Source organism: Strigops habroptila, chromosome 6, assembly GCF_004027225.2.
Source record: "Strigops habroptila isolate Jane chromosome 6, bStrHab1.2.pri, whole genome shotgun sequence".
NCBI lineage: Eukaryota > Metazoa > Chordata > Aves > Psittaciformes > Psittacidae > Strigops > Strigops habroptila.
In genome coordinates this window covers 26,372,825-26,393,081 of record NC_044282.2, presented here as the reverse complement: position 1 = coordinate 26,393,081, position 20,257 = coordinate 26,372,825, and the positions used below count along the sequence as shown (strand labels likewise).

At 42.5% G+C, this 20,257-nt stretch overlaps 1 protein-coding gene across 6 annotated transcripts in view; it reads right to left on the bottom strand.

Annotated features, from left to right (window-relative positions):
* Window positions 1–19,613, bottom strand: part of SYNCRIP (synaptotagmin binding cytoplasmic RNA interacting protein) — a 26,754-nt gene extending 7,141 nt beyond the window's left edge. For 3 of the 6 annotated variants that reach the window (XM_030489041.2, XM_030489039.2, XM_030489035.1), the window contains exons 1-10: window positions 19,294–19,560; window positions 17,554–17,713; window positions 16,540–16,658; window positions 16,247–16,354; window positions 14,226–14,339; window positions 13,961–14,137; window positions 9,284–9,419; window positions 8,116–8,321; window positions 2,319–2,468; window positions 906–1,027 (exon numbers count right to left, since the gene is read on the bottom strand). In XM_030489041.2, the coding sequence (XP_030344901.1) occupies window positions 906–1,027; window positions 2,319–2,468; window positions 8,116–8,321; window positions 9,284–9,419; window positions 13,961–14,137; window positions 14,226–14,339; window positions 16,247–16,354; window positions 16,540–16,658; window positions 17,554–17,701 (1,280 nt within the window). In that variant the 5' untranslated portion in view covers window positions 17,702–17,713; window positions 19,294–19,560. Of the gene's footprint in view, window positions 1–905; window positions 1,028–2,318; window positions 2,469–8,115; window positions 8,322–9,283; window positions 9,420–13,960; window positions 14,138–14,225; window positions 14,340–16,246; window positions 16,382–16,539; window positions 16,659–17,553; window positions 17,714–19,293 lie in introns of those variants that run through there. The other 3 variants (XM_030489038.2, XM_030489036.2, XM_030489040.1) reach the window with 3 other exon arrangements.
* Between the last annotated feature and the right edge of the window lie 644 nt (window positions 19,614–20,257).

Here is a 20,257-nt window from a genome sequence, read left to right as displayed (position 1 = left end):
GAAAGTTGTATCACCAAAAGTCTTAAGCAGAACAGAAAAGGCCTGCCTGGCACAGAAGAGAAGCAAAAGAAAAAAGAAATTCTCTTCTTACAGCAATACCAGATGCCCAAGGAACAAGAACAAAAGGGCCAAGAAAGTTACGAGAACTATAAGCAGAGCAAACTTAACCAACTGCATGTGTACAGTAGGTCACCATGTGAGAGCTGTATTAATCTGGTAACCTCACTATTCAGTCTTCTTGGATGCTGCACAGCAGCACTAGCAGAAGTTATTTTTGGAAATAAGGTGGGGGAGGGAAGATGGTTAGGAAAGCTACAAGATATCCAAGAAGAAAAACACATGAGAATATTAAACAGAACACACAAGAATTTCCCCCCACCCATTTTTTTTTTTTTTTTTTTGGCAACATTCCACTTTTTTAGTGCAAGATCTCTGTTAGTATGAGTTTAAACACCTTCATGAGCACATCTATCTTCTGCAAGTGGCAAATAAGGAATTTCAGGATCATCCTTTCAGTGGATGCTTTACTGAACAGGAAGGGCTACATCGGTACTACTAAGCCTGCTGGGAGGAGCACATGTTGCTGAATTCATTCAAGTGACGTGTTAGTATAGAAGTATGTGGACGTTTAAAGTGAGAAGTGTGCATGTTTCATGACCTTCAAACATTTCCTCTGGTGTTCTCATACTCAATGAGTGGAGCACAACAGTACCTGAATTCTCACTAACACCACTACTACATCTTAAGTAAAATGCAAACAACTTAAATGAATCCAACATTTTCAGAGAAGCCAGAAAACCTACACACACTATAGTATACCTACTAAAATACCCAGAAGTTCCAATTCGGTAAGAGTGTACATGTCTTTCAGAAGTAATACAACATGTGCATGCATTTACACTTACATCTGATTTTTAGCCGCTTGTCTCTGAGCTTTCCGTTCTTTCCTTTTTTGATCTGGTGGCTTAGCAAAAACAATTTCAATGTTTTCTCCCTCTAAATCTTTGCCATTCATTTCTTCCATTGCCTGAGGGAATTAACCAGACTTTAAATATACTTCTATGCATATCTGAAGTTATTAATTTTATTTTATCGTTTAGAGTACTGTTTGTAAAATTTGTTGTCCAGAACTGAAATAACAATATAAAGCTAACGAAATAATCAGACAGCATAGTATTATGGGCTCCAGAGTTATGCATTTCCTCTAAACTTAGCTCTGAATGCCAGGACTGCAAGTGTCAGTTTAGAAATCTTCCACTCGGAACTGCAAATGGACTTCAATCTTTGCAAGCTTTTTCAATTAATGAAGTGACAGTTCTGAAAGTATAGATTTTGCAATACAGGACTAAATCTCTAATGTCAGCACACACACAAAAACTACTAAAGGTAGAGATCAGTATGTGGTTTTGTTGTTTTATTTTACTTGTAGTAAGTGTAACTTTCTTTTTAAACCAGAAGCGAAAAATTAGAATTTAACAGTCTCATTCTTACAACAAAACCAACAAAAAACCCCAAAACCAACAAAAACCCCACCCCACCACCACACACACACATACAATTCCCACAGGCCCAGTAATTGCTACAAGTGAAATTCAAACAGGGGAATCCTGAAGATTCTATCACTTTTAGGGAATCTACATAGCTAAGCCTTGATGTGATACATATACTATGAAAAGACTCTTTCCATCACCTTCCTAAGCAGCTACTTTAAGGCATCTGGATGAGTAAAAAAACCTGAATTTCCTTGTATTCTGCATCCTCTCACAGAACATAAATAGATACACTATAGACATGAGAGGAATTACACTTTCCCCTCCTAATGACAGATAACAGAAGAAAAAAAAAAACCAAACCCAAAACACCACCACGACCAGGCTAGCAAAATCCAGGAATGACAATTACTCAACTGTCCAGCACCTCTCATCAAAAAAGAAAAAGGTGCTTATCCCACACAACAGAAAGGAAGTCATTCTGTTCCTGGAAGATAAAAAGATTACCTCCATTTTATCACCTGCCCTAGACTGCTTTAGGTTCTACCAATAATTTGGCGAAAAGAGTCACTCAACTTCCAGCACTTCAGTTTCAAATAATAACACATGTGATTATCTGCAATACTCATCAGCAAAATTACTTAGAATAGGTGCATCTAAGATCCACTTTTCAAGCTAGCAACTGTGTCTTCCCAGGAGACACCCAGAGAGGACAAAGTTATCAGTGCTAATGTGTTACCATTTCTCCAGACAGAGCTTGTTCTGAAGTTAAGTATACAGCTCTTAAATGTTTAGTCAATACTTACACGCAAAGTCCTCTTCACTTACCTTTACAGCACCATCCCGTTCATCAAAATGAATGAAAGCATAGTCTTTTAGCTTCTTCACTCGCTCTAGCTTTCCAAATTGACTGAAGGCCTTTTCTAGTATCTCCTCTGTTACAGTATTGGCAAGATTGCGTACAAACAAAACTTTTACCTAAAAAAGAAACAAAAGCAAACAAACAAAAAACCACTTAGAAGGATGACCTAATGCCAGAACACAAAGTTTTGCAAGTCACTGCTATTGGCAGTACTGAACACATCATTACATTTTACGTACAGCACTTTATGTACATGTACATGAATATGTGTATTTATATATTCACACAGCAAGAGTTAGCTCCAAAATTCCCTGACTGCTAGAAATATTACATCTATTTTCAAACATGATTACATAAGTGTTAGTATCCTGAAAGTCAATCCGATTTGTGTCAATGTTTAAATGAATCCCAGCAGCAGTAATTTTCAACTCAGAACACTTTTAACTTGAAAGAAGGCAACCAGAATTGGTTACACACAAAACAATTAACTTATCAAAACATTTCATTCTTTAGACAGGTTTTTCCTCAAGTATTTGCAGAACGAACAGTCATCGCTGTAGTATCTAGGTCAGAGGTGACAGGCCTGCAGCTCTCAAGCTGCTTAACTTGTGGCTCCCATGCTATAGCTACACCAGATACCCAGCATCAGGACTGCACTTGCTTGAGTGCTCAGTGACCTGAAGCTAGAAGAGATAACGCAGACAGAAGGGGATACTAAGGCCGACATTGCCAAGTCACCCTTGGACCTTCTCACAAGTCAAACTGCGTCCTTCCTTTGAGGAGCATCCACCTCCAAATAACTCTAGAGGTTTACTCCCTTCCCCAGGTCTCTAAAGGATGCAATATACCTAGTTCTTAAGCTACATAAAGACTGCTATGGCAATTAAGATCAGAGAGGCTGGTAGTTTTTCCAACTACTGATATATGCCCTGTTAACCGCCCGACAGTGACTAAATCATCAATATAAAGTTTCATCAACCACCACTATGATAAAAGAAAGTACAGAGCAGTCTGACGAAGGCTTAAACTAGACTCTTATTTCATATAGCAGACAACATACACTGGACATCAGGAATCACATTTATTAGTGACTTGTTAGTATTCAAAGACTCATTCTTGAGTCCACGCTGAGGTTGCATTAAATGACTGTACACTAGTATGTTTACATGATGTTATCTATGGGTTCTCACAATTTACAGGCTCTTTGGCTAGTTGGGGAGAATCCCTTCCGCACACTGCCACCGTGCTGTGACAGTCTTTGGCAGTGGGAGGTGATCACGACGCTCACAGTCCTACATTCCTACACTGCAGCTGCACAACAGCAAAGACCTGCAACCTCTACTCACATCCCCTCCACTACTAATGGTTTCAAATTAGCTGATGACAAGGGAACGTTGTACATGGCAGCAGCGACTTCCTTCTCCTAACCCTGAAGGTCAACAAAAATATCACCACATATCACCCACAGGGTGTGAAGGGACTAAAGAAAGCTTGCTTAGATTTTTTTAAGCAGAGATGTACTCTCTACTCCCACTATATACAGGAACTCAATAATCCCAGACACCCTTTCAGTAAGAATTACTACGAAATTAAATTACAAATAAACAGGAGATACTTCTGTAAGTCTTTGTCTCACTAGCTGAGCTAGGATGGGATGCAGAGCTTTGAAGGGATACTACAGATCATGAATCTGACCCAGTGTATCAACTCTAGTCTTTGGCAATAGTTGCCACTTCTCAGGAGAGAATAAAACAATCACAGCCAGCTCCACAAGGAAATCTGCTTCCTATCCTTTGTTAAGCTCCTCCTACATGCCTTGATGGCAAGGACACTTATTTCTTTGTAAGCCATATGTAATAATCGTTTTTAATAAACTGTCCTAATTGCTACCTTATACAATGAAAATTAATTACAGGAAATTTTGTGATGTTATCAATGGTTTTAAAAACTGGTAACTTTCAAACAGATCTTCCTTATTCATAAGGAACCCTAAGTAGTCTTCACTGATAAATCCACAATGACTGACATAGTGTCAGACATAACTAAAAACCTCAAAAATCATCACTTTTTTGTTACAAAATACAACATTCTTTAAAGAAGTAAAAAGCGACTAATAACTTTTTTCCAGTGTAGATAAATCCATTAATCTCTAACAGCTAATTTTTTTTTAGTTTTAACACCTTTGGTCATGTTACAGGTTAAAAGTGTAGCAGAACCAGTTAAAGATGATGTCCAAGCTAGGAGGCAGGTAAAAGAAGAGGTTAAAAGAAAGATGAATTCATTTTTATTTCACTTAAGCTATCTAATGATGGAAGGGGGAGGGGGAAAAGAAGCCCTCTTCATTAAGGCTCATAGATTATAACACCAAGAATCCATAAATATACATTTAACAAACAATATATGACAAAATGCTGCTGCTGGGTAAAGGCAGAACTCACTTTTTAAACTGCTTAACATTAGACTACCCCCAAAACTTCTGCAATCTGCTCCTTTTCCTCCATTTACCTACAACACACAGACTTTAGACTTCATCACCACATTCTGCAAGGGTTACTAGCCCTGTCTCCTGCCCTGTAATCTACCAGGCAACCACAAGCATAAGAATTTATTTAGCTGCATAACCTGCCACTCCAGAACTTCCTGTGTCACCTCAGCCATGCTACAGAAATCAGGTAAAACATTAAGAATTTTATCTGCAGGTGTAAGAGGCATCAAAATAACACCTGGGAGAAAATAAGTTAAACACAGCTCCAGAAGTTAGAAAAAGTTCACTATGGACCAGAAATAAAGTATTAAACCAACTTTACTGTTCTACAAGCACTAATCTTCTGTAGCACATATGTCTAGCTTCAGAATCTAGCCTTCTACCTCATCACGCTTAAGGTACTTCCTATTGAAGGTAACAGCCCATTTAAATTTATGTATGCATCCATAAATTTCCCTCCACAACATATAAGTGTAAGTCTGGAGGAGAAAGGAGAAAAGGCTTGAGTAAACATTTCACAACTTTAAATTAGTAGGTGTTCATACATTGATGAAATGACATGCTGCTTCTAGGAGAGAACACTGTTCACCTTCTGGTTACAAAGGTGAATTTTTCTTCTTAGAATCACAGAATAGTTAAGGTTGGAAAGGACCTTAAGACTATCTAGTTGCAGCCCCCTGCCATAGGTAGGGATGCCTCACCCTAGACCATGTTGCCCAAGGCTCTGTCCAACCTGGCCTTGAACATTGTCTGGGATGGAGCATTTACCACTTCTCTGGGCAACCTGTTCCAGTGCCTCACCACCCTCAGAGTTAAAGAACTTCTTTCTTATATCCAACCTGAACTTCTCCTGTTTAAGTTTAAACCCATTTCCCCTTGTCCTACTGCTACAGTCCCTGATGAAGAGTCCCTCTCTAGCATCCTTGTAGGCCCCCTTCAGATACTGGAAGGCTGCTAGGAGGTCTCCATGCAGCCGTCTCTTCCCCAGGCTGAACAGCCCCAACTTTCTCAGCCTGTCTTCGTATAGGAGGTACAGGATGATGTCCCCCTTATCATCCTCGTGGCCCTCCTATGGACTTGCTCCAACAGCTCCATGTCCTTCTTACGTTGAGAACACCAGAACTGTACACAATACTCCAATTGGGCTTTCACGAGAACAAAGTAGAAGGGCAGGATCACCTCCTTCACCCTGCTGGTCACACTTCTTTTGATGCGGCCCAGGATACGAGTAGCTTTCTGGGCTGCAAGCTCACACTGCTGGCTCAGTTTCTCATTGACCTATGAGAACAAATCTCATCATTTGTTCTTACGGACTTGCTTTTCCAGGAGTCCTTACAAGAATACTGCTGATCAGATGATCATTCTGATAAAAGCAACCTACTCATATTCGCAGTGTTTCCTCCAGAGCCTTCTACCACAGGAATGTGTAAGATGACAAGGATTAACAGCTCTCCCTTTGCTCCTGACTGACAGTACTCAGAAGCAATGACACCCAACCTGCAGCTCCCATCTGTAAGATTACAAGACTGTAGCAGCAGCTCAGCTGCTCTTAGGACAAAGACAGCAACAAAAAACAGAGAGCAAACCTAACACTTCCAGAAGTGCCAGATGTGGTCAGTTTCTCAAAACACACAGTTAAGTGGGCAAGAAAGACTGGAGTAGTGACTTTCCTTGCTGCAATACACTAAGGGACAGAGCCAGCAAGAAAGACACCAATGCTTGTCTCAACTTCTGCCTTCAGGCACAGGCTAGATGTTCTCTACCTTTTTAATTTATTCATTCACATAGTCTCATTCTTCCATACATCTTCAACCCAAGCTCCATGCCCTATCTTTGGTATATGGCACTAGAAGTTTACAAGTTGATTTTCTGCACATTTTTCATATTTACATTTCTTCCATTTTCATGTCCCATTTCAAATATAAAACAAAACAAGGCATTAACTCATTCAAAAAAACTGTATATTAAATAGGGCAAACTATTATCAAGTTTTAATGTCTTTTGTCTTTCACTCCCCACATCTGTAAACTTACTCAGAAAAGATACCTGATTATGTCCTCTATCACTTCCTACTCATCTATTCAGTCATGTCAGCAGAAGTTCCTGCTCATTTATTTAAACAGTTTGATGGATTAGGTCTCTTCTCTTTTGAGCCAAAAAACTGAACAGATAGATAGGCTGCCATATTTAGGACATACCACCTTCCACAAATTTTACCTGCAAGACTTTTCCCCACTGCTGATAGTCTATGATGCCAGGCAAGGAAAATAAAGTCTGCAGACAGGGTAGTCCAAAAGCTTCTGTAACACTTGTATTACAAAAGCAGCTTTTTTCCCTAGAATGAGCCCCCACCCCAACCCTTTTCCCTTATGGCTCACCAAAGAGGAGATCCCAGCCAAGCTATCTTACTAGGTCCACCAAAGTAGGACTCCAGCAAGTGACGTGTCTCAGATGAGAGTAAAAGCACAGACAAAAAGCAAGCTAAGAGAAAGAGATAAGGATACGGGCTAGCTACGAGTTTCCATTAAACAACTCAACTACACAACATAACTGAAAAGACAGGGATGGGCATTATCTGATGAGGAAAAAAAAAATAAAAATAAAAAAAATTAGTTTCTGGCAAAATACCATCCCCACACATACACACACATACATACAAAAACCAGCTACAATGTGCTTCAAAGAGTTAATAATCCAGACTTCAGTTTCAATGAAATATTCAAAATCCAAAATATTGCTAGTTTTAGTATTTTAAGGAATTACCCCCTCCCGCAAACTAAAAGATACAAAGCTCAAGATATGAAATAATTGCATAACTTCTCAGAAGCAACCGCTAAAGGCAGCTTTGAAAATATGTTTGTGCATCTTACTGACATGTTCCAATTCTGATGAGGTAAGCAAAGTTCCAGGTTTAAAAATAATTAAAGCTTGTTCTGTGATCATACCCAGATGTCTGTCCCTCCAAATATTAAGCTACAAAATGATTTTAAGTTTTGGAAGTCACCACCACTTCCAGATGAGAAATTAAGTCCATCGCCTTATGTGTCATTTTGGCAAGAATTACGTTCAACATTCAGCTTCGGGAGCATAAAATAACATCAGTGAAGGGTTTTTAAATTCACATCAATTCTAAAGTGTATTCATGTTTTTATCAGCTCACCTACAACATCTCTCAAGAAGGATGAAAGATGCTATTTAAACTTAGGCTAATGTCAGGAAGTACTTATTTTAGAACAAGGCACTTCAAGTGTATTATGGTTCCCTTACAGCTTTATTACCTTTGCCATCACTTCGGGATCTGGGTCTTCTATAGGGTCAGCCCATTCCACCGTTACAACATTCCCCCAGACTTTCACTTTGCCACTCATTAACCTACGTCTGGCCTGAGCAGCAGTTTTGTGATCTTCATATTCAAGGAAACAGAAACCCCGGTTCTTTTTCTTGTCATCAGGCTGGTGATACAATATGACATCTGTAAGACCCTCTGAAATTAAGCAAAATATTTGTTATGGCTTCAATCCATTAATTTGTATTATAAAGTGGGGATTGTCTTTCTGGTGAATACGCATCTGACAAGTGGTTCCAAAAAAGGCATGCACACACTAGACTTTTGAGACCATGTACATAATATAAGTCTCCCTATCTTGAAGACTAACATTTTCAAAGAAAGACATTAGACTATCCCGAGTCAGGTTTCATTTTTATTAGGTGAAGAAATCTTAGTAGCTATGGAAGAGTACCTTTCCTCTAACTGAATGGAGGAGAGATAAGGGCAGCCAAAAGTTGCCCCTTGTCAGTTCTCCTCTCAAACCCCTAAGTCACACCACTTAGTGGCACGTGTTTTTCCATGGATGTCTAAATAACAAGAGACCAAATCTGCATGATTTTAAGACATCCAGAAAGTTTCAGTGTTGCTCCATTGAACCCAAAGTATCTAATTCAGTAGCAGAGAGCGCCATCAAATGTTACCTTTGCCAGTTTATATGCCATTATCAAAGGGTTGCTTATCAAATCACTAAGAAATCTGAAGCACAGAACTAGTTACATTGTCCAACCTGCTTCAGTTTTGCCTTGAAAAGTTTTAAAATATCCATTAGTGTTGAAATAACTACCTGTTTGAATTATTTTTCTCTCTCTCTCCTTTTTTTTTCTCTCTCTCTCTTTTTTTTTTTTTTTTTTTTTTTTTTTTTTTTTTTTTTACACATTACCCATTTATTTTCTAGGTAGAGCTTGCAACCATGCACCTACTCTTACCACAAATAATTTCAGCCCTCAGCACAACAGGTTAAAAAAATCCCAAAGCCCTAGGAAGTCAGGACAAATGCCGAGTGGTCTTCATTTGGATTCACCATCACTCGACCACAAGCCAAAAACATGGCGAAGAATGTTCATCACTGATGATGTTTGACATCCTTCCAGCTCTACAAAACATAGTTATTGACTTACCTGTTACTTTGCTAAACTCTTCAACAATCTGCTCCTTGGTTTTACTCTTAGGAATAGAACCAACAAAAAGCCTATTATTGGCAACAGAGATGCATACGCCGATGTGTTTTCCAGAACGAATTTCATGGTTGTTATACTGAAAGAAAAATAATTGGACAATCATCACTTACATATAATTTTCACTCCTCTCCAACATCTGCATGCTGCATATTTCACTTCTGCAAACATAGCATTGAGCAATATATTAAATTCTTTGGAGCTTAATACAATCTTACAATGCATATTCAACTGTTCTCAAGATATCTCCACAATTTCAGCCAACAATTATTCTTCCCTTCTTGTTCAATCCTCTTTTTAAAGACATGTTTCTTTAGAGACTTTTTCAAGTAGAACCATGAAAGATAAATCCTATGTCCAAGTCATCAAGGTCAAGGCTTCTACCTTCACAATAGTACAAAAAAAGAGCAAGTTCCTCTATACATTTTATCTATGAATTCTTGATTTGTACATAATACAAGACACAAGTTACAATTACAGTCAGATTCCCTAAAGTTAATTAACAAATGAAGGAGACCCGTGATCAGGTCTTCTCCATAAAATGTGCAAGAGCAATTGGCAAGTACTTTCCAAAGCACAGACATATAGATTGCACATGTAAAGACAGTAAACAGCAAGAACCATCTTCTACTGACTTGAAATCCAAAGACTTCTGTTCAAATGCTTTTCCCATAACAGATTGTTTAGAAGACACCCTGAACAAGTCAGCAGTTTAAGGGGGGGGGAAGGGGGGGAGGGAAGTATTACTGTAGACATCTGTTGACAAAAAATGCCTTTCATTGAGATGCAGAGACAGACATGCATCATTCAAACAAGCAGCAGGGAGGCCAACTGGCAACTGGTGGTACAGCAACCCCTTTCCAACTGGAAGCCCTGCAACAGACAGTTCTTCAGCTAGGAAAATATATTTTGTGGTCAACATCTTATTGACAAGTAGCAGGACAGCTTTTTAAAATTTAATCTAGCTATTTATTCTAGGAGTTATTTGGTGTCTGGTGGTAAATGTTCCTGCATAAGCAAGTTGTCCCACAATCCCTCTTGTTTTGTGCACTAAAATCAGGGTGAAGATGTTTATTTATCTTGTGTAAGCAAAAACTACATCACTGAAAATTTTCCAAGCTACTGAAAGCAAAGTGAGCTAAAAGGAGAACTGTCCATGACCTGGAGTGGCATCTTCCCAACTAATTATGTCTCAAAACATAGTAGGATACAGTAGAACACTTCTATCTCCATATCTGTTGCCCATGTGGCAGAGGAATAGTTGATTTTAAAGTAGGAAGCAGCTGCATAGAAGACTGTATATGTATTATAATCACTAGTAAAGACAAACACACTAAGGAAGAGACAGATTACAGTAGGTCACAACTATCCTTTAAAGAAAACACCTTTAAAGCAGCTGACAGTTTATGAGCCCGGAAAAAAAGACCCAAACTTATTCTTCATTAACCAAGTGTACATTAGGAAGCATTTATTTTACTGAGAGGGTGGTCAAACACTAGAAGAGGCTTCCTAGAGAGGTGGTTGATGTCCCAAGCCTGTCAGTGTTTAAAAGAGGCATTTGGACAAGGCCCTTAATAATAATACTTTAACTTTTGGTCAGCCCTGAAGTGGTCAGGCAGTTGGACTGGATGACTACTGCTGGTCCCTTCCAACTTAAATACTCTATTCTATATGGACAACAGAAGATACTATCCCACTGTTCCTGTTAAAGTCTAAAAGCCACACATTTAATCCAAAAAAGGCCTCCTGTAAAATTCATGGCAACAAAGTACTATTTTACAACATAAAAATAAAATACTCCACCATACTGCAATTCCACAATGACAGTAATTTCTAGTATGGTTTTTTTCATACTATCATACATTAACTACCAGAAAAGTAGCCTTGGATTAGGTGCTCTTGAATAGAAAGTTGGTGCTTTTTAGGTAGTTTACATACCATCTGTAAACTTAGATAAGACATGAACAGGCCCAAATCATGATCTGGGTAAAGTGCCAAAACAGTCAGGCTACCAAATTAGCTATGTCAGCATATTGCTTCCCTCTCCTGTCACCACTGAATCAATGCCCAAAGTTAGTAACAGAGGTATTACTACCCTCTAGACACCTTCCCCCCCCCACCAAATTCTAGAAGAACCTACTCACAAACAGGTCAAAGAATGCATAGTCCATCTTGTCATTTTTTCCACTTAAACTTTCACCAGCAAATTTAGCTTATTTCCAGCAGCAAATGGCAAGTTGTACTGCTATACACTGCTGGCAAGCTGTTTAAGCAGCATATTTGCATAACCCACCTGTACCTGCACTTTGATCAAGCTTACACTTGCTCTAGTCAAAAATACACCATAAGCTAGCATAGTCTTCAGTACATTTTCCAACAAGCTTCACCTGTAGTATTTATCCCAGACCTATCTACAGTAATGTTAATCACTCAAATATTTTGAAAAACTGGTATCTAACAACTTCACATGAAATAGTATCGAGAATTGAAGATGTGCGCAAAAGAACACAACTGGAACTGCAATTCTTAAAACAGTATAAAACGTAAGGTAAACACAAACATGTTAACAGGGAAAAAATACCTGGGGTTAAGAAAAATGACAACATCAGACTTCTGATAGTCAGTGCTTGTGTGAACATTTGAGATGCCATTTCTACTTAATTAGCAATGTTTAACCACACTGGATTAAGTACTGGACATAAAAATAACTACTGCTTGTATCTGTAAGTCTTCTCAGTACCAGAAGGGAAATAACAGAACCCGCCCTGTCCCAGGAAGTCCAGAAAGCTGGGAAACAAGTTGTGTATCAGAAGATTACAAGTAGTATCAAAAAGAACACCACCTGCTAAAGTACAAGGTTATTATAAGTGGGACCATGGGTTCAGCATTTCCAAGAGCCTTTCAGCACCCTCTCCCATGCATGGGTAACCAATAAGAGTATTAGACCTATGATTTTCAACTGAGCTCTACAGCTGTATTTTGCTAACACCCCTGCAAGTCACCCCTCAACAACTTGGAAGACTTACAATACACCAAACTAGCCAGCTAACTATGGTTGGAACCATAGTTCAAAACTTAACCATACTTGACATACTTTTGACAACCATAGTTGTCAAAAACTGACAAATGCCATAGTTTCTAATTTAAAACTAACCCTGCCCTCAGAGAAGTTAGCATAAATGCTGAAAAACTGCCCCATGAATTGCAACACTTTTCAACTACTATATTCAGTGGCTGTTTAACTGAAAACCAGAACACAAACGCACTTCTTCCTGCGGATCAAATATCAGGTATAAAGGGACACCAACTACCTCTTTGCCTTGTATCATTTAGTGGAAGACTGAGGCCAGGAATGTTACTTTTATGGAAACACGACCTGAATGATTTTTCAGAGAATGCTGCTTTTAAGCAAAATCCAACTAAGCAAAGAAAAATTTCTTTTTGTTCATTTATTAGGTGCCTCTGAGAACATATGTTTTTTGATTCACGGCTTTGCTAAGTCATGTACATAACTCTCTTAAGAGAGTTCACACACAATAACTAGGTTGACAATGAAAGAGGTATATGCAGTTATCCTCAGTATATCTGAACTACGCACAGGAACAAAACCCATTCTTATTTACAAAGCTAAACAGTATATACCAGATATTTTTGTACTTCCACTTTTGTAGGCATTTCTATACTTTTTCAAAACACATTCCCACTTTCAGCTCCACCAACCTACATCAATACATTTCAACAGAGTGCCTTAATGGCTTAAGATGTATGTTATTATAAAACAAGAAATTGTAACCCTACTATATTAATTAATGCAGTTATGGGTACACCTCAGAATGAGTACGGTTAGCACTCGAAGGCATATTGCAGTGATCTTGCCCATATCAGTGTAGCAGTAGCTAGCTCAAGAAATTCAAATTCAACTTAACCAGGAAAACAAAGGAGCACTGCGAGGACTGGGGTGGCGTTTCTTTCCCCCCTCTTTTTTAGTGGATACTTCATGCATAAAATCTGGAAAGCTTATTAAGAGTTTGATCTAAGGAATAACATACTATTTCACACCTCCGTGTAAAACAGAGGAAGTGTTTTTTAACCTGGCAGGATATATGACTTTTTCCAGTCAGCTGCTGCAAACAGAACAGACCTTAACACTTGGGAGTGATCACTTCCCATCTGAAGTGTCTTATGAAATGCTCTGACTTTTGGAAGCCTTTTCCCAGCGCGGGGCCCCCTGCCGGTGCACAAGCAAATGAGAAATCACAGCCAACCTGACCAACACTTCTCTTAGAGCACAGCAACCCAAACACCACTTCTCTCCAAAACTCACCCACGTGCAGACACCTCAGAAGTCACTACTGCTAGTACAACTTCTGTTAATAATAAAGGCTCATCTAACCGGACCAAACAGAAGTCCATCAGCGTCCCCACCCCCCTTCCCCCACACTCCCCTGTGCCTAATACAGCCAGCGAAACAAAAACACGTAGCGGACTTTTATGAAGTGATCTAACAATGACAGTTTCATCTTAAGAATGTAAGCATCAGGACAAACTGCTTATAAGCCAGAGTGTTCCTAAGGGAAAAACAAAACAAAAAAAAAAAGAAATCCACATAGGAAAACTTACCAGTTTAACAGCTTCCTGAGCTGCCTCTTTAGTACAAAAAGTGACAAAAGCATATCCTCTATTTAGACCAGTTAGTGGATCCATCATTAAGCGGAGATCCCATATAGGGCCAGCTTTCTCAAATAATGGAACAAGTTCATCTTCAAACAAGTCTCTTGGAATCTTGCCCACAAATATCTACAACAGGCATACAGAGTGTTGTTTATAAAAAAAAATACTTCCAATGAGTAAGAACACATCTACATAAACATCTCCACCTTCTTACCTCTGTACCAACAGAAGGTTGCTGTCCTGAATAAACTGACTCTGGAGGAGGTCCACCATACTTTCTCTGTCCAGTAGTCACATCAAGAGTGTAGCCAGTTCTCTCCAAGAGTGCCTTCAAGTAAGAAACTTAAAATTTTAAAATCATATACAAATTGAGCTAATTTAGATGCACTTCATTCACAAACAGACATGCTTATAATTCTTAAACTGTACTGCTTTGAAACTCCCACAGGCAAACAAGCCTACTGCTAGTACTTTCACATGTAACTTGCAACAATTACAACAACTATCAGGTAAAGAAACACTGCTAGAAAATTAAGAGATTCCCATAAAGTTCTCCCCAATTCCTTCATTTTCATACAAAAAGGAAAAAAATAAGGACAAGAAACAGAATAGCAAGCTTTCCTTTAATTAAAAAGATCTGAGTCTGAGCCACTTCTTGTTTTGGCATGACCAATCCTGCAAACATTTATGCACAGGAGTTCCCTTCACTTAATGAGATTACTCATAAGTGTGAAGTTGAAGAACACATGTTTAAGTGCTTACACCCCTGTAACACTGTCCAGACTGCTTCAGGTATCCAACCACTGACGTGGTAATACTACTTCCTTTCTCTTATCCTCCACCTTCCCCCCAAATTCCTTGTGGGCACATACAGCATCCCAGCACAACTGATCCTCACTAGAATCACTGCATACAGTCAGATAACACTACCAATGTAAATGTTAGGTGAAATTCCAACATACATATACAAACATATAATAGGAAACTCCTCTGAAATTAGTCTTAAGAATTTTGTCCAAAGACAAATCACCTCTACAAACACAGAAACAATGTATTAAACAAGCCTAATTATAATCAAGAGTTCATAATTTCACCACTGGAAAATTGCAAAGTTATTTTAACTGCTATAGCCATCAGCAGTAAAAGCTATGCTACTTTAAATTGGTTAACAAAGTTCTCATATTGTTGTTTCATGTGGTAGTGGCAAAAACTGCATCGGGTTTTGGTTTGAGTTTTTCTTATTTTATAATTAATGGCATCCCAGCCTCAAAGTCAGGAGAAAAAAAGATTTTCTAGTTTTGCAAGCTACTTAGTTATTTGTAATATATAGCACACTCAATTTGCACTTTACACATGAAAAGTTAAAGATTAAAGATTCTCTCACTTTTTAAGACATCAACTAAGCATGCTTAGATGGTTTTTCTTCCCTTAAGCTCTGGTGAAGTTGCTAATCACAGAACTTTTATTAAATCACAGTATGCCTAACTCTTAAGACAGGAGTCTCTTGCTAGTAGAAGACTCAGTCCAAGAAATAACATATCCATTATTAAGGCAGTTTGGGGTACAGTGATTATGTCATAAGAAGTGGGCTAAATCCTATATCCACTACAATAGGTTTCTTTTAGACATGTGGTATCTCCTCTGTACTGCAGAGTTGCCTTAAACCTGAACTGTACTGCAGAGTTGCCTTAAACCTGAACTGTACTGCAGAGCTGCCTTAAACCTGAACTGTACTGCAGAGCTGCCTTAAACCTGAACTGTACTGCAGAGCTGCCTTAAACCTGAACTGTACTGCAGAGCTGCCTTAAACCTGAACTGTACTGCAGAGCTGCCTTAAACCTGAACTGAAGAAAAAACAAACAAACAAGAAAGAACAAAAGAAGCAGCAAAAAACCAATCAGCAGTAGCTGAAGTTATGCGTTCTGAACTCAAGGAATTGTGCTAGCACATTTCCCAAAACTTTTAACTGTGGACAAGTATAACTGTCTCAACTAGACATTAAGCAAACTGTCAAATCTTTTCCACTTTTCTATATGTTCGGTTCCAGTAATTAACTTTCCTCTTGAAGGGGAAGAAGTGTAAGATAAAAATGCAAGTGACAGTTTTCAATAATGAAATATAATCTAAAATAGCCCTTTTAAGAAAAACACAGTTCCGAAAGAATAAAGGAACCTATCACAACAGCCTTGAAAAACCACAGACAAACATTGTAACTTTTATCTTTTAGGCACATACCTTTATTTTTGCCTCATCTGGTCCTTTGCTGGAATCTGCCACCTTGGTCCCCTGTTTTTCCCTTTGCCTGTATGTCTTCATGACTCCACATAAAAAGGCACTTTTGTTCTGCAAAAGATACATTAATCTTCAGTGCTGAAAACATGAAAGCCAGAAATTAATTTTACCTTGAACTAATACAGTGCTTGTTTTACATATCATATATGGATCACCAAAGTGACTTAAGCAAACTTCATGCCAGTCACCCAGCAGTTTAACCCTCAACAATTGTATTCTAGATTGCTTAACATTACCTGAACATGTGAGAGATCACTGTCTTTAAACTGCTGAAGCACTGCCAATGCACCTTCTTCATTAAATTCCTTTAAAGCTTCAATAGCTCTTTCATCTAGATCACTATGTGCAACTAGCCCTAGAGAAAAGGGGAAAAAAAAATTACTAATTATATTTGGGCAGCAATCTTAGCTTAACCAGATTTAACACATCTATCACATTCCAGTGATCCCTACTTCAATCACTGATTAATATAAGTTACTATACATATGCAATCACTAGAGTCCTCTTAACAGTAAATATTTAAGTCTATTTAAACTTTTTTTAATCAAAAAAGCGTCAAGAAAAAGTTAAGATTCAGAGTAACAGTTACTACATTTATGTATTCATTTGACTTCTATGAAACCCAGATGTTACACAGACCAAGTTTATTTTCAATATCCTGAAGCTGAATTCAGAAGGATCTATCAAAACCTGACTTAGCCTGCCTAGCAGTGGTACCTCGGTACATTCTGAGAAGACTTTATTATAAAGACAAATAAACTGCAGCACTCAAAGTGACTACCACAATCCAAAAGTCAAGCTTAAAAAATGCCAGCTATCACCACGTCTGAGGAGAGAACCAATACAATAACCTTCGCGTTCATGAGCCCAAATACTATTTCACGAATTATCATATAAATGAAGAGACGAATACCAAGGCTTCAGTTACTTACAGTTACCTACAACTACTGTAAAAAAAGCACCATGACCACATCACCTACTCCTCCTAAAAATTATGCAGGTGACCTATTGCTATGGTCACCTGCATACTTCTCTTCATTCCCACCTCTCAGCCCAAGTGGCCTGGCCCAAGACTTTTCTTTGAAAGATGCTATGACAAATTAAAGCACTGAGTGGAAAACATCCACAGATTTTTGGTAAGACTGCAGTTCCCATACTTTTGGAAACCACAAAAAGTTGCTATTTTAGCCCAAACACAGCAAAGTCCAATAAAATATTGTATGTGTGGTTTTGCAAGTTTTACATCTTACCTGCAACGTAAATTTCATCTAGTTTTTCAGCAACTTTCTGTGGTAAACCAGCATCAAGCAATGTCTGGAAATGCTCAGAATGGGTAACTGCAGCAGAAGTATCCATGGGCTCTTCAGTACCATTCCCATTAACATGTTCAGTAGCCATGTTTCCAGATATCTGTTCAAATGCAATAAGCATCATAATTAAACTAAAAATATCTTCAGGTAGAACAATTCAAGTGACAATACATGCAACAGACTGCCCTATTCTTGGCAAAAGCAGGGGAAAAAAAAAACCCAACAAACCCCACAATCCAACAAACAAAACCAAACCAAACACACATATACCCCCCACCCTCCCAACAAAAAAAAAAAAAAAAAAAAAAAAAAAAAAAAAAAAAGGAAAGAAAGAAGTAGACTACTTCCCTGACACTTTTTAGCTTTGGAGGACGCACAAAATTCCTCAAAAGAAGCACTAACACAAAGGAAAGCCCTAACACCACTGCCTGGCGGGGGTGGGGTAGCTTTCACTGCAGGTTTTACACAACCTAGCCAGACACTCTGACTCACCTCCCTCTCTGTGTCTCTCTAACACACTCCTTAAGAGGTTCTGAATAAGTTAGAAAAGGAGCAAGAAGCCAATGGCGGGGGTGGGAGGAAGAGCAAACCTGCCACATGCAGCCGCCGCTACCGCGATACCGTCACTGACACCCGCTACTGCCTCCACCTCCCGCTGCAAACTCGCTGCCCGGCGGAACGAGCCGCCTCTCCAGGCCCCAGGCGCGGCCGGGATCCCTTCCCGCCTCCACTCCGGTGCCGGCCGGGCAAGCGAGAGGAACAAAGCGCTCTTCCCAGTCCGCACCCACCCACGGTGGCGGCAGCAGCGGCAGCCGCCATGAGCCCGATGGAAACACGTGCTCTGCGCGTTCAGATGTCCTACAACTTCCTCCAGTGACCGACTTCCCCCCCTCCCCGCCACACTCCCGCAGGAGGAGCGGCTCCCCCCCACCCCAAGCCCCAGCCATTCCCCACCTCTCACCCTATTCCCCCCGGAGAGCGGTTGCAACACCCCGGGCCCGATTTCACCAACTCGGCCGGGAGCTCGCGGCGTCTCCCGGCCCCGCCGCCGCCACCCCCCCCAGCCACACTTCTCCCCGAAACAATGCAGGGGCCCGCCGCCAGCCCCGTCTCCCGGTCGGGAAACGCCGCTGCCCGCCGCCCACCGCCTCACGACGTGACCGAGGGCACGGGAGACCCGAGCGGGCCCCCTCCCCACGCACGCGCCGGGCACGGAGGTCGCGGCTCCCCCCGGTCCAGCCCAGCCCCTCACGGGCAATGAATGGAGCAGCGGAGCCGGCAGGACAATGAGGCGAGAGCCACGCGCCCCGCGCGGGGACGGCCCGGGTCCCGCCGGCCGCCGCCGCCTCCCCAGCGCCGGCCAGCTGCCGGGCCTAGCGCGCGGGCACCGGCCCAGGCAGGCCGCCCCCCGCCCGACAGCGGCGGCCACGAAGGCAGCCAGCTCCTCCACCCATCACGCAGCGCCCGGCAGCCGGGACCCGGCCCGACAACCGCTGCAGAGCCCCAGCGTGCGCCTCCCGCCCCGCCCGCCGGCTCCCCTCCGCCGTCTCAATCCCCCACAGCCGCCCGGCGCGGCCCTGCCCCGGCCCGCTCCCACCCCGCTCCGCGGGCGGCTGCTGCCGCTCCGAGCCGCAGCGAGCCCGAGCCCGCCGGCCTGCCCGCCGGCGCCCAGCGCCTGACCTGTCGCTGCGGGGGTGAAACGCCGTGCGAAGGGGCTCGGGGCGCGGCTAGCGGCTCGGCGTGCTGAGGAGCTGCCCCCCTTCTCCGCTCCCTCGGTGTGTCCGGACAGTGTGCTGGAGCTGGCGTAAAATGGCGGCCGCTCGAGCGCTCACGCCGCTGCTGGCACCAGCCCCAGCCCCTTCCACTCGGCTCGGGAGGGGGGGGGTGGGGGGGGTGACGGGGGGGGGGGGAGTAGAGGAGGAGGCGCCGCGCGCGCTGGCGCAGCCCCAAACCCGGGGTCTCCCAGGCAGCTCCGCAAGGGTTATCGCCTCGCCCCGCCCGCTGGGGCTGCGCGCGCCCGCCCGCCCCGCCCTCCGTCCCTCACGCGCTCCCCGCGTTCCAGGCGGGGCGGCGCGCACCGCCCTCGTCCTGCCCGGGGTGGAGCGTCAGGCGGCAGGGGCGCGCGCAGGGGGCGCGCTGCCGAGGCGGGGGGTGGCGGCGGCGGCGGGACGGGCCCCGCAAGCGGGGAGGGCCGGGGCCGGGCTGCGCGGCACCGCCCGTGCACCTGTGCGCGGAAACCGGCGGCGGCGCGGCTGGGCGGGGATTGGGCGAGCGGCCGTTCCCACGGCGCGCAGGTGGCGCGCAGGGCACCGCGGAGCTCGGGCCCGCGGCGAGGGGACGGAGGAGACAAAGCCACGCAGACAAAGGGAGGGGAGAGCGGCGCTTTGTGTGGCTGCCGGCCAGCCGCCGCAGCCGCGCTCGGCGGTCCCGCTTCGGAGACGGGAGGCGCGTCCCATCCCGAGCTCCCTGCTCCCTCAGGCGGGCTCCCCGCACCGGCCGCCCCGCCGTAGTCCCAAGGGGATCGGCTCTTCTCCTCAGTCGCGGCGCGGCGGATCCGCTGAAGCGGCGGCGACGAAAGGCCCCGGGCGGCGGGGCGGGGAGAAGTTGGCGGCAGCAGCACGGGCGCGGGTGTCGCGCAGCCCGG